Source organism: Sycon ciliatum, chromosome 4, assembly GCF_964019385.1.
Source record: "Sycon ciliatum chromosome 4, ocSycCili1.1, whole genome shotgun sequence".
In the NCBI taxonomy this organism is placed as follows: Eukaryota; Metazoa; Porifera; class Calcarea; order Leucosolenida; family Sycettidae; genus Sycon; species Sycon ciliatum.
The window spans coordinates 28,633,458-28,646,450 of record NC_088646.1 but is presented as its reverse complement, the minus strand read 5'-3'; the positions used below and the strand labels follow the sequence as shown (position 1 = coordinate 28,646,450).

The window sequence follows — 12,993 nt, the reverse complement described above, 5'->3', positions numbered from 1 at the left end:
AATCACCCTTGTGTGTGTGTGTGTGTGTGTGTGTGTGTGTGTGTGTGTGTGTGTGTGTGTGTGTGTGTGTGTGTGTGTGTGTGTGTGTGTGTGTGTCATGGCCACAATCCTTGCTGGCATGTCATTGCCTGAACTGCCGCCATGCGTGTTAGGATGACACCACCGTTTGCAGAACAGTTTCAAGATCATTTCATTCAGCAGCCAGAGGTGTTCACAAATTATGCATACCGCCTCTCTTGTGTGATATATGCAGCTTGTGACCAAGTTCGAGAGAGATGCTTTCCAAGTCAGTCCAGACCTGCGCTCTGATGCACAGAAGGTAAGCATAGCTCAATCTTTATTCGCCATCCTAATTGAATGACTTCAAATTATACCACATTGTACTGTGAAGTACTGCCCGAGCGATCCACCTTGATGTATAGCCAGTGTGTATGACCGGGGAAAGAATAGCTGTGGCCAGGTGCAACACACAGCACGAACCTGTGTGCACCAGCGTAACACAAGCCACACACCAGCTCCCTGTTCTTGTTTGGAGCTTACTGCCGCTTGAAGGAGAAACGCATATAGATTGACTGCACGCGGCGGTGCTGTGTGCGCAGATATAATGTACATGTTGTACTGCCTACTGCCAGGACTAACTCATCCGTCCTACCTCAAAAAAACACAACCATGAAGAGGTCCATCCAGGTTGTAGGGCACAAGGTTTGCTCTTCTTTTATCAACTTGCATTTTCACTCGTCATTGGGTGGTGTGATTACCATGAGCCATCTGTTTTCCTGTCCCTTTCAGGAGTATACAGAAGATTTCTTCGAAGAGGAAGATCTGAACAGCCGGCTCAACCTGTTTGTGGGAAACTTTGAAACAGCGTATGAAGGCAGGAACACACTCAGGGAGCAGATCAATGAGCCATATGATATGGGTATGTGAGCTATGGTGTGGAGGTGATACCAGCTAGAGTTGTTGTTTTTTAATCTGCAGGTCTCATTCACAGAGTAACTAGCCGCTTCATGTTTTTACCGCATAAATAGAGCAATCTGAATTCCCTGACTCGTTTCCTCTCTTCTGTCGTGTGATGAGTTGGACCGAAAGCATTTTTCAAAGGATGTTTTGCAACAAACCCATGATCGTTATTGTGAATTTGCAAATTGCTCTACTTGTTGTGTTGATTTCTTCAAAGTTTCATGATAAAAAAATCCCCAGACCTCATCATTGTAGTCTGATGATTGTCCTAAACTGCACGGTGCACCGTAATGGGTTTGCTGTTCTGTTTCACAGCTTATTCTGAAGATGGTGGAGACGAAGATCTGCCCCGAGGCCGGGAATTTCAGCGCTTCCTTCTTCTGTTGTAAGCATGTTTGAAATGTTTATACCCGAGGTATTAGCTACATAAATTCACTGGGGTTCGCACAGTCTGTTAGGGATAAGATTGAAACTTACAGGCAACGGATACATACATGTACGTGTGATGCATACTATCTTCAACAATATGGAAGGGGGTTCTGTCGACGATGCAGATTCGTTGACTTTAGTTATTAATTGATGCACCAGTGCTGCGTTATGGTCGTTAGTGGTGCCAAAGGAACCACGTTTTGTGTGTGTGTGTGTGTGTGTGTGCTGGAGGGTGGTGGCCGTACAGTAGTTGATAGTTATCACACTACCTTAGACCTGTGTATTCAATCTGTTGGTGTATCTCGGTCTTTCCTTGCAGCCAAGATGGTGATGGAGTGTCTGAGCAACACGTGTCCAAGCTCATTGGCCACATCTAGTGAGTCGTCCATTGTCAACCTCCTTGGAGAATACACACTGGTATATGTGCAGGGCCCCGATCCAGTTGGTGTTGCTTTCAGCCAAGCAGGTTTCATTATACCATGCCAAATTATTTGTCATGCTGATGTAACCCCGACCTGGAGACTGGCAAGATCTGTAGCTGCCATGCCCATGAAGTTCGTAATCCAAGCCATCTAGGATGTGTTGCACACCTATTGCAGTTGAGGAGTATCCGAAACACACTGCCACTTTTAAAGGTACTGTCCATCAATGTGTGAGTGTGCACAATTCAGTGGTTGATCTTCTGTTGTCTTTGCTGGATGGTTGTCTGTGCACAGCATCTCGTTTCACAGTCCCGAGTATCGATCCGTGTCCTCGGTGGAACGCATTGCTCTTGACAATGTCAACGTCAAGTGCCTGCAGGTGAGTTTTGCTAGACCTTACCAGGACTAACCGCATTACCACTGAATTCTACTTTAGTCCTGATTTACTCTGGTGTACAGTCAAACTATGCTTGTTCCCACTAAGAGTTGATCATCAGCACGACTTTGAAGATTCCAAAAAGCCTTCTAGTATGCATACAGTATTGTCGGTCGCCGAAGAACTGGGGTCAGCATCCTAGCCTAGACCGTTCCTATTTTCATGTATTAACATCTATGCGCAGTTGAGTCACCGTGTATACATTGGTATGCTGTGCTTGATTAAATTCTAGCCTGGTCGTTCTTCGGCACCCGACAGTACTGTACTTCTTCAAAAAATGTTATCAGTTTAATGGGACCCACCACACTTGTTTTGATGCAGCGCTTTTGAAACTTTTTGTTGAAACCAAGACAAAGTAGGCAGGAGGACAGATCCCTCAACCAAGATTCAAGAACGCTGAAGTCTTAGGAATCATTCAAGTAGAGTGGGAAGCCGACTTTCAGTTTGTGGAGCGGCGCCTGATGATGCCAAAGGAATGTGTGTGGAGCTTGGGACATCAATGAGACAGGCACTGCCTTGCGTTCACTGGGCGCTATAATGCTCTATCGCATGTAACATTACTCTATGGTGTGTGCTCTATGGTGTGTGCTATTGCAGCTTTTACGTGCCCTGATCCACAACAAAGTGGTCACTCGCGCGGCCCTGGAGCTAACTGGTGGCACCACCGCTGCAATTCAAAGGTATGTTTTTACTGTGCCACAACCTGTTCTGTTGTCAAACATTGGTAGTGTTTTGAAGCGCACATTGCATCATATCAGAGAACCTTGCTCATTGCCATTCTAAACTTCAAGCCAGCGGATCACGAGCACGGACCTGTGTGTGTGTGTGTGTGTGCACGTGCATGCGTGTGTACGTGAGGAAGAAGGAAAGAGAAGATAAGCAGGGGTCTTGACTGTAATACTTCACACTAGAACGGCAGACACTGTCCACCTGAAGCAGATAATGTTTCTGCGGCAACTTAAGAGAGCATGTCTGAGAATACCAAAGTATGTGTGCAAGTGGATCTCTCCGATTTCGCTCAAAATTTGCAGGTAGGTTCCCTTTGGGGTGTGGATCGCTCGTGCAAAGCCCTTGAAAAAGTTTCTGAAGGGAACCTTGAAATTTGCATACCCCTCAAAAATGGCCGAAATATCACATTATTTATGGGTCTAGAAACGAGTCACGCCACAGCGTATACGAACAAGCTATGAACAAAACTCCATCAAGCCAACATTGCCTCACCTTAGAAGAGTTCCTGGAGCAGTACCGCTTAGCCACGCCAGCATCCCAGAAGACGAGGTCCATCACCCCCTGACGCCACAAATGATCGTCTTGAAAATAGCCAATTTACAAGCGCTGGCAAAACAGCCAGCTACGTCCTCAATTGGCCAGAACTATACACCGGCAGATAGTAGAACACCTCTTCTAGCGCTGAGGACATGTCCCCCATCTTCCTTTTGGGGTTTTCTTGAAATAAACTTTTTTGAATTTTTCCACTCGACCATGCTGAAATACGGCCAAAGTCATACCTGCGCAGGAAAGCTCGCCCCTCCGCGACGTCTCCTCAGCAATTTCTACTCCAACACTACTCCCAAGGCCGCAGAACAAAGTGTAGTGTTGACTCTGATAAGGAAAAGCAGCGGTGATCACTTGTCACTCCAAACGACAAGCTTCTCCTTGCGCCACCAATAAATTTTTGTGCGACTGTTGATGCAAAAGTGACTGAAGGCCTGAGCGCAGTTTTTGAATCTTATTGCAAGATGCACGATGAGATCGCGTGCTCTGTGACGTAGGATGACGCTTCCTGCATCACGATACGCGGCCATCGATCGCGAATGTGCCTGGAACGCTACTCGGAACAGACCATGGTGGCAGAGGTAAGATGAGCTTCATTTCCTGCTTGAACTGCTGAGAACCCCCACAAACTGTCCTAGGAGTGTTGCAATGGCAGCAAGCCGTTGAAATATGCCCCTCGTACAGCATGGAGAGTTATTCGTCTTTCACACTTACCTCCTGCAATCCCGAATATAGTCCAACAGTAAAGTCCCTTGTTTTCATGTCGATGCTCGACAAAAGCGGCTAGCTCGGTCCCTTTGTGTTGACTGGCACGCGAGTAGCACTGGCTGCACGCACTTGTTGCGTGAACTGCATGAGAGATTTCTTACGTCATAAAGAATGTGATATCATCATCATTTCACTGGTCTTCGACCTACATGGTCAGGGAAAGTCCCGGTTCGTAGGCCTACAACACGGTCAGCGTGTTCTTGAGCGCAGTAACAACACAAGTGTGATCACTTCCAGACCAACGGGCGTTCAAGGCGAGTAACAAGCGCACTTGACAAAGGTGACTCTGAAATCTCGTGAGCCGTGATCCACGCGACTTGGCATTCTTGCGTCACAAGGCACGTGATTTCACCGTGCATCTTGCAATAAAATTCAAAAACTGCGCTCAGGCCTTCAGTCACTTTTGCATCAACAGTCGCACAAAAATTTATTGGTGGCGCAAGGAGAAGCTTGTCGTTTGGAGTGACAAGTGATCACCGCTGCTTTTCCTTGTCAGAGTCAACACTACACTTTGTTCTGCGGCCTTGGGAGTAGTGTTGGAGTAGAAATTGCTGAGGAGACGTCGCGGAGGGGCGAGCTTTCCTGCGCAGGTATGACTTTGGCCGTAGTTCAGCATGGTCGAGTGGAAAAATTCAAAAAAGTTTATTTCAAGAAAACCCCAAAAGGAAGATGGGGGACATGTCCTCAGCGCTAGAAGAGGTGTTCTACTATCTGCCGGTGTATAGTTCTGGCCAATTGAGGACGTAGCTGGCTGTTTGCCAGCGCTTGTAAATTGGCTATTTTCAAGACGATCATTTGTGGCGTCAGGGGGTGATGGACCTCGTCTTCTGGGATGCTGGCGTGGCTAAGCGGTACTGCTCCAGGAACTCTTCTAAGGTGAGGCAATGTTGGCTTGATGGAGTTTTGTTCATAGCTTGTTCGTATACGCTGTGGCGTGACTCGTTTCTAGACCCATAAATAATGTGATATTTCGGCCATTTTTGAGGGGTATGCAAATTTCAAGGTTCCCTTCAGAAACTTTTTCAAGGGCTTTGCACGAGCGATCCACACCCCAAAGGGAACCTACCTGCAAATTTTGAGTGAAATCGGAGAGATCCACTTGCACACATACTTTGGTATTCTCAGACATGCTCTCTTAATGTTTGTTCCGCTTCTGTACTTCTAGATATGATACCATGATTGATGAAGTTCAGCGACAAATCAATGGCCACGGCACAACAGAGAAGGTAAGAGAACATGCATACGCCTTGCACACAGCATAATCTGCCAGGGGAAGTGGACATGATAATCACATGTATCCACGACTAGTAGTGTAGTGGTTTGGGCTCAGTTTATGTGCAGCAGCAGCTAACCAAAATCCTCCATTTTTAGCTGCACTCATACCTGTCAACCCTCCCTCAGTCACGTGAGTGACTGCATTAGAGTTCGGGTATGTTCCCGCAAAACGTTTGCCGATACCTGTTTTTGTTGTACTCTGCAAATGCCTGTGTACATGTGTTGTAGGTGGTTCCGATGCTCTCTCACCCGTGCGATGAAGTGGTGCGCGAGACCCTGGCATTGCTGGGACTACTGGTCTTCAACGCACAGAAAGATGTGCAGGTTAGTGACCACTAGTCCGGTTTGGACTGGCGTGATTGTGTTGCATCCTCGTTTATCAGTGCCACACTGGTGTAGTCCACGTTGTCAAGTAGAGTACTTGCTACACTCTTCCAGCGTCCGGTAAGGCAACCACTTTCTGCGGAATGTGTGCCTACCTTGACCCTGTTATGGTAGTACCTAAAACTGGAGGGGTGCTATCGATACAACATGTAGTATTCAAGTTCGTACTTGATGCGTATCGTGTCGGAGAAAGGTCTTCTGGGGTGTCGTCGAGATCTCGTTGCGACCGTGACTCCTGCTTGTCTCCCTGGCTAGGTGCTGCTTGCTTTGCTTTTGTGCGTAGTGTTTTTGATTATTGTTTACTATTGCGTATTGTTAGTGTTCGTTGTGATTTGGTACAGTACTTGTTACGAGATACGACACATTGTGTAGTGTGTGTTTGCAGCACGAAGAAGACTGCTCACCAGAACGGTTAGCTCAGGAGCTTGGGCTTACCTTGTGCAATCACAGTTCATCAGCTTGGACATTGCGCTTGGTCCCATGCGAATAACCGACTAGAATAGTAATTATTTCTTCGTTGCATTTTTGAATTGTGTTCTTGCTAGCTCGTTGATTTATTTAGTTGATGTGTTGATTTGTGTTTGATTACTTATTTATTTGATGCGCGATTTATGTGCGCTGATTGCGTGATGGCATGCAATTATGATCATGCTTGCGCCAGCTAGCTAGATGCCTGCGCCGCGCACTGATGTTGAATGAGTTAGCATGCGCCCCGCGCTGTTCATGCATATATGGTACATGGTGTGTAATGTTTGCCGCACACGCGTATAGGTGCCGCGCCTCGTACTGCTCATGTGCCTCGCGCCGTACTATTGCTGTCGCTTTGCCAAATTTAGCTTCCGCTTTCCGAGCGCTGTACGCTCTTCTGTACGCTCATGCCAAAGTTGGACGCACGTTGTGGCTGGCCAGCGCTTTACCCCTCATGCGTTGTTCTTTTCCTTGATGCTGTGGTTTGTTTTCTTTAGTGTTCTAGAGTTCTCTTTCCGATGTAGTTCGTATTTTTCCAGTCTCTTCTTCTCAATGTATTCTACTGTTCATTCATTATAGTCCGTAAAGAATTACGTGACCTTTTGTCTTGTGGCGTCTGTGCGATCCTGAAACTTTTGAGGTGTTAGTAGTGAACACAACATTTTGGCGACCACGCCAGGATAGAGACGCGTGAACATGGATGAGGTAGAAGCGAAGCTGATCGAAAATGGTCAAGCTTATGGCTACACTGGAGAGGCATTGCGTACTTACGTAGAGGAGCGTATCGAGAAGCACGAGGAGAAAGTGCGTGCAGACAGAGAGCGCGACGAACGAGCAGGAAGTAGATTGGAAAGGAAAGATGACGAGCAGCTGCTTGCGAGGATTGCAGATTTGGAGTTGCAAGTCCAGCACACACGAGAGACTCAGAGTGATGAGAGCACTTTGTTGAATACGACGAATGGCAGTTTAGGGAGCAAGAGGGCTGCCATCAAGATGCCGAAGTTCGACGGTAAGCAGACTGTTGAGACCTATCTCGAACTGTTCGAGGATGTGGCAAAGCAAAATGAGTTCAGCGACGACGAGTACCTGATCCGCTTGCGCGTGGCTGTTGCTGGCAGCAAGTTGGAAGGTGCATGCTATGGCTGCAACACCTTTGCCGAAGCGAAGCGCGAGCTGCTGATGGCGCATGGGAAGACCGCCGACAAAGCGTGGCAAGCCCTGATGGCCATACAGCAGAAAAGTGATGAGAGTTTCTACCAGTTTGTGGTACGAGTGACGCGCGAGACGGAGAAGTGGGCAAAACTCGCCAGGCCTAGCCGTACCTCTAGCCGCGGACAAATCGGTGAGCTGGACGACACTGAATTGTTCGGATGTGTCGTACGTCAAGTCCTGCTAGAAGCTGTGTCGGCAGAAACTAAGGCCTTCTTGATCGAGAAGAGATGTTACACGAAGGACTTGAAGGCGTTTGCGGAGGATGGTATGGCTTACCAAACAGCCCACGGACGTAGCAAGCTGAAGCCTGCCAAGTCTAGCACCAGCGACAAACGTATACCGTTTGCGTCGGCAGAGTGTTTGACGGTCAGCGTTGATGAGGCTAACAAGAAATTGTCAGCTATGGCGTCTGAGCACCGAAACGCGTACGTCAAGGCAGAGGGACTGTGTTTCAACTGCCTGAGACCAGGACATCGAGTGATGAATTGTCAGAACAAGGGTCGTTGCAAGCACTGCAACAAGCGACACCACAGTCTACTGCACAGAGAGGACAAACAGGTAACATCCGAACCGATAGCCGAATCGAAAGTCGGTACGTATGAATGTAGTGCAAACAGCGTGCACTTGATGACCGGCGTGGCTGAGGTACAAGGACCTAGCCGAAAGGCCAGTGTACGCATATTCATCGACCCAGGTGCGCAGGCATCGTTCATCACCGCACCACTGGTGAACTCGCTGCAACCGGCACACCTTGGATCGCAAACTGTCAGGCTGAAGGCGTTTGACGTGGAGCCGAAGTTTGAAAAGATGGACAGGTACCGTGTCACCATCAAGGGTGCAACGAAGTCCATTTCCGTCAATGCCTGGCAAAAGAAGTCGCTAGGTCTCCGATTCGATCCGCTAGCAGACAGCACAATTGCACGTTGGCAGTCACAGGGATTGCAGCTGTCTGATGACTCGACAAAGGCCGGATCAAGCGAAGTGCACATGCTGATTGGAGCTGACTACTGCAATGAGTTCCTTCTCCGCAAGGAGCAAATCAATGGAGAGACGGCCTGGCACACTGAAATAGGCTGGGTGCTGTCAGGACCGGCTAATAGTGAAACCAAGTCAGCGACCGTCAGTGTGAGTTGTATTGAACTTGACCGACTGTGGAAGATGGAAGAGGTGCCGGAAATAGCTGAGACGTTACCGGACTTCCCGATAGAACGGCAAGGCCCTCATTACCAAGTGGGATTGCTATGGCGATCTGAGAAGCGTCCGCCAGCCAACCTCAACCAAGCGATGGCAGCGGCACAATCACTGCTGAAGCAGCTACAGAGACGAGGTCAACGTCCAGCGTATGATGACGTCCTCATCACTGAGTACTTGAAGCTGGATGCCATTGAAAAGGAACCGCATCCGGAGGAAGCCGGCTATTACATGCCGCATCATGCCGTATTCCGTAGCGACGCCTCAACGACAAAGACACGGGTCGTCTTCAATGCATCCGCCGCCTGCACCGGAGCACCATCCCTAAACGACATGGTCGATCCCGGGCCATCACTCCTACCGGATCTCACTGGTATCCTCCTCAGGTTCCGTGAGTATGAATGTGCTGTACAAGCCGATATTCGCAAGGCTTTTTTTATGATCGGAATGCGTGAAGAAGATAGGCCATATCTGCGTTTTGTTTGGCCTGAGATAGGTAGCGAAGAAATGTGTATCTGGCGTTTAAAGAAGCTGCCTTTTGGAGTGAATTGTTCTCCTTTCATACTTAGTGCTGTGCTGCGCTTTCATCTCGATAGTGCATTCGAGTCTGCTTCTGCTGCTGAGCGTGATATCATAGAGCTGCTGCTGCGTAGTTTTTATGTTGATGATTGCGTTTCTAGCTTGCCATGCTGTGCGGATGCTGAAAAGCTGCAGGAGTATAGCGTTAATGTTTTGCAGGGAGCAGGCATGGAGTTGCGGAAGTGGCGAGGGAACACGATGACCTCAGACCCCGAGGCTGGTTCCAAGGCACTGGGTATTGTGTGGAACACCGAGTCAGATTGTATTTCGGTGGCTGCGCTCGGTGATGTTGAGTGTCCCAAGGAAGTGTCTGGTTGGTCTCGTCGTGCGTTGTTGCGTTGTGTTGCCGCTGTGTTCGATCCGCTAGGTTGGGCGTCACCCGCAGTTGTGCCAGGCAAGATGATGTTGCAAGAGAGTTGGAAGCTCGGCGGTGGTTGGGATGACTCATTCCCTATTGATTTGGCTGTCCGATGTGCTTCATGGTGGGGAGAGCTCGCAGCGCTTTCTTCCGTTAAAATCCCCAGATGGATCGGGTGTACTCCAGATGCTCCAGTCACGTTGCATGTATTCTCAGATGCATCCGAGAAGGGCTATGGCTGTTGTTTCTATGTTGTGTCCGGTTTGACGTCTTCTTTGTTGTGTGCGAAGGCGAAGGTTGCACCTGTTGTACGTCCCACTCTTGCGCGTCTGGAATTGTCGGCTGTGTGTCTTGGCGTGAAGATGTTGTCCTTTGTCGTCAATGAATTGAGAGTGCCAATTGAAAGGATTGTGGGGTGGACAGACAGCCTAACCACATGGCACTGGATCTCAAAGCCGTCGTATCACTGGAAGACGTATGTTGCTAATCGAGTTGCTGCAGTGCAAGAAGTTTTGCAGAAGCTGCAAGTAGAATGGCGTCACTGTCCAGGAGTTAGCAACCCTGCAGATCTTGTCTCGCGTGGTGTCTCAGTGTGTGACTTGCAGAAGGAGATGTGGCTGCATGGTCCGTCATGGTTGAGCGATGAGTCTCAGTGGCCACCAGTCATCTCGTTTCAGAGCACCAATGAGTCCGTCACCGAAGCACGCGTGTCGGCTGTGGAGGTTGACACTCCAGTTGTTTGGCCGTGGGAGAAGTTCTCCAAGTGGCAACAAGCTCGCGGTTTGGTCGCAAGTATGCTGTCATGGCGACACAAGGGTGTTTCGCGTGCAGAATTGATTCCATCTGCTGAGTCTGTGATGTTTCGCGCCATCCAAGAGCAATGCTTCCCCAAGGAGTTGTCCCAGTTGCGGAGCAAGGAGCCACTGAAGAAGGGTTCGAAGCTGTTCAAGTTGTCTCCGTTTCTGGATGAAGCTGGTTTGCTCAGAGTTCGTGGTCGTCTGCAGGAGAGCGATCTGTCCTACGAGGTTCAGCATCCGATCATCTTGGGCAGATGTCATCTAAGTGAGTTGTTTCTGCGTGATGCTCACCTTCAGCGAATGCACCAGGGTGTAGAGAGCGTGCTTGCGTTTCTACAACAGCAGTTCTGGATTCTCGGAGCTCGTCGGTTTCTTCGTAGCGTGTCGGAGAAGTGCATTGTTTGCCGCAGATTTCGCGCACAGACTGCTGCTGAGGAGATGCCGCCGTTACCCTCAGACAGGGTGAAGCACCACCAGCCATTCGGTCTCACAGGTATTGATTATGCAGGTCCGTTGTACGTGCGCAGTTCATCAAATGTTCAGAAAGTGTGGGTCGCACTCTTCGTGTGCGGTACTACTCGCGCAGTGCACCTAGAGCTCGTGGATAGCCTGTCGACAGAGGTGTTCCTGCTAGCATTGCGTCGTTTCATCGCCCGTCGTGGGAAGCCGCTGCGTATACGTTCAGATAATGCTACGACGTTCAAGTCCGCCGCAGACAAGGTGGCAATCCCGTGGTTCTTCAATCCGCCATCTGCCCCGTGGCATGGAGGGTTCTATGAGCGTCTGGTGGCATGTGTGAAAGCTCCCTTGAAGAAGGTTCTCGGTCGAGCGTCATTGAGTCGAGACGAGCTGTTCACTGTCTTGACGGAGATCGAGAGAGTCGTCAACTCTCGACCCCTCACTCCGGTTTCTACGGATGTAGCTGACAAGTCGCCGCTGACTCCAGCCATGATGTTGGGAGACATCTTTGCAACCGGTATTGCCTCGTCTGACAGACCACTCGATCCACGGCAGTTGTCCGCTCGAGTCAAGTATGTCCACACCGTCTACGAGCACCTCAACCAGCGTTGGTCGTCTGAGTATCTCATTCGTCTCAGTGAGTATCATCGGTCGAAGTCAACTCCGATTGTCGTGAACGACGTTGTGTTTATTGCCGACGACAACCGGAAGCGGCAATCATGGCGCTTGGGTAGGGTCGCAGAGCTGTATCCTGGAAGAGATGGCAGGTGCAGGGTGGCCAAAGTCCAAGTTGGCCAATCGTCCATGCTACGGCCCATTCAACGCTTGGTTCCGTTGGAAGTAGCGAAGGAGCATGTTGAGCCGCCTGCTGTGGACGCTGAGCCGCAGCCGCAGACACCCGCGAGCGCTGATCCAGTCAACGTCGTCGATGATGTTGAAATACCTTCGACGACCGTTGAACCGCAAGTTACGCGTCGATCTCGTCGTACCGTTCGACCACCACCTCGTCTTGATTTGTGATCAGTGTGGTTGAAGCCCTTTGGTGGGGAGAATGTTGTGTATCGTGTCGGAGAAAGGTCTTCTGGGGTGTCGTCGAGATCTCGTTGCGACCGTGACTCCTGCTTGTCTCCCTGGCTAGGTGCTGCTTGCTTTGCTTTTGTGCGTAGTGTTTTTGATTATTGTTTACTATTGCGTATTGTTAGTGTTCGTTGTGATTTGGTACAGTACTTGTTACGAGATACGACACATTGTGTAGTGTGTGTTTGCAGCACGAAGAAGACTGCTCACCAGAACGGTTAGCTCAGGAGCTTGGGCTTACCTTGTGCAATCACAGTTCATCAGCTTGGACATTGCGCTTGGTCCCATGCGAATAACCGACTAGAATAGTAATTATTTCTTCGTTGCATTTTTGAATTGTGTTCTTGCTAGCTCGTTGATTTATTTAGTTGATGTGTTGATTTGTGTTTGATTACTTATTTATTTGATGCGCGATTTATGTGCGCTGATTGCGTGATGGCATGCAATTATGATCATGCTTGCGCCAGCTAGCTAGATGCCTGCGCCGCGCACTGATGTTGAATGAGTTAGCATGCGCCCCGCGCTGTTCATGCATATATGGTACATGGTGTGTAATGTTTGCCGCACACGCGTATAGGTGCCGCGCCTCGTACTGCTCATGTGCCTCGCGCCGTACTATTGCTGTCGCTTTGCCAAATTTAGCTTCCGCTTTCCGAGCGCTGTACGCTCTTCTGTACGCTCATGCCAAAGTTGGACGCACGTTGTGGCTGGCCAGCGCTTTACCCCTCATGCGTTGTTCTTTTCCTTGATGCTGTGGTTTGTTTTCTTTAGTGTTCTAGAGTTCTCTTTCCGATGTAGTTCGTATTTTTCCAGTCTCTTCTTCTCAATGTATTCTACTGTTCATTCATTATAGTCCGTAAAGAATTACGTGACCTTTTGTCTTGTGGCGTCTGTGCGATCCTG

At 49.2% G+C, this 12,993-nt stretch overlaps 1 protein-coding gene across 3 annotated transcripts in view; it reads left to right on the top strand.

Moving 5' to 3' along the window:
- The window catches only part of LOC135815473 (inositol 1,4,5-trisphosphate receptor type 1-like), a 60,435-nt gene that overhangs the window by 30,266 nt on the left and 17,176 nt on the right, over positions 1-12,993 (top strand). For all 3 annotated transcript variants that reach the window (XM_065328779.1, XM_065328777.1, XM_065328778.1), the window contains exons 58-65: positions 254-319; positions 790-919; positions 1,276-1,345; positions 1,709-1,765; positions 2,106-2,190; positions 2,845-2,927; positions 5,456-5,516; positions 5,794-5,889. In XM_065328779.1, coding sequence (XP_065184851.1) covers positions 254-319; positions 790-919; positions 1,276-1,345; positions 1,709-1,765; positions 2,106-2,190; positions 2,845-2,927; positions 5,456-5,516; positions 5,794-5,889 — 648 coding nt within the window. The remainder of the gene's footprint in view (positions 1-253; positions 320-789; positions 920-1,275; positions 1,346-1,708; positions 1,766-2,105; positions 2,191-2,844; positions 2,928-5,455; positions 5,517-5,793; positions 5,890-12,993) is intronic.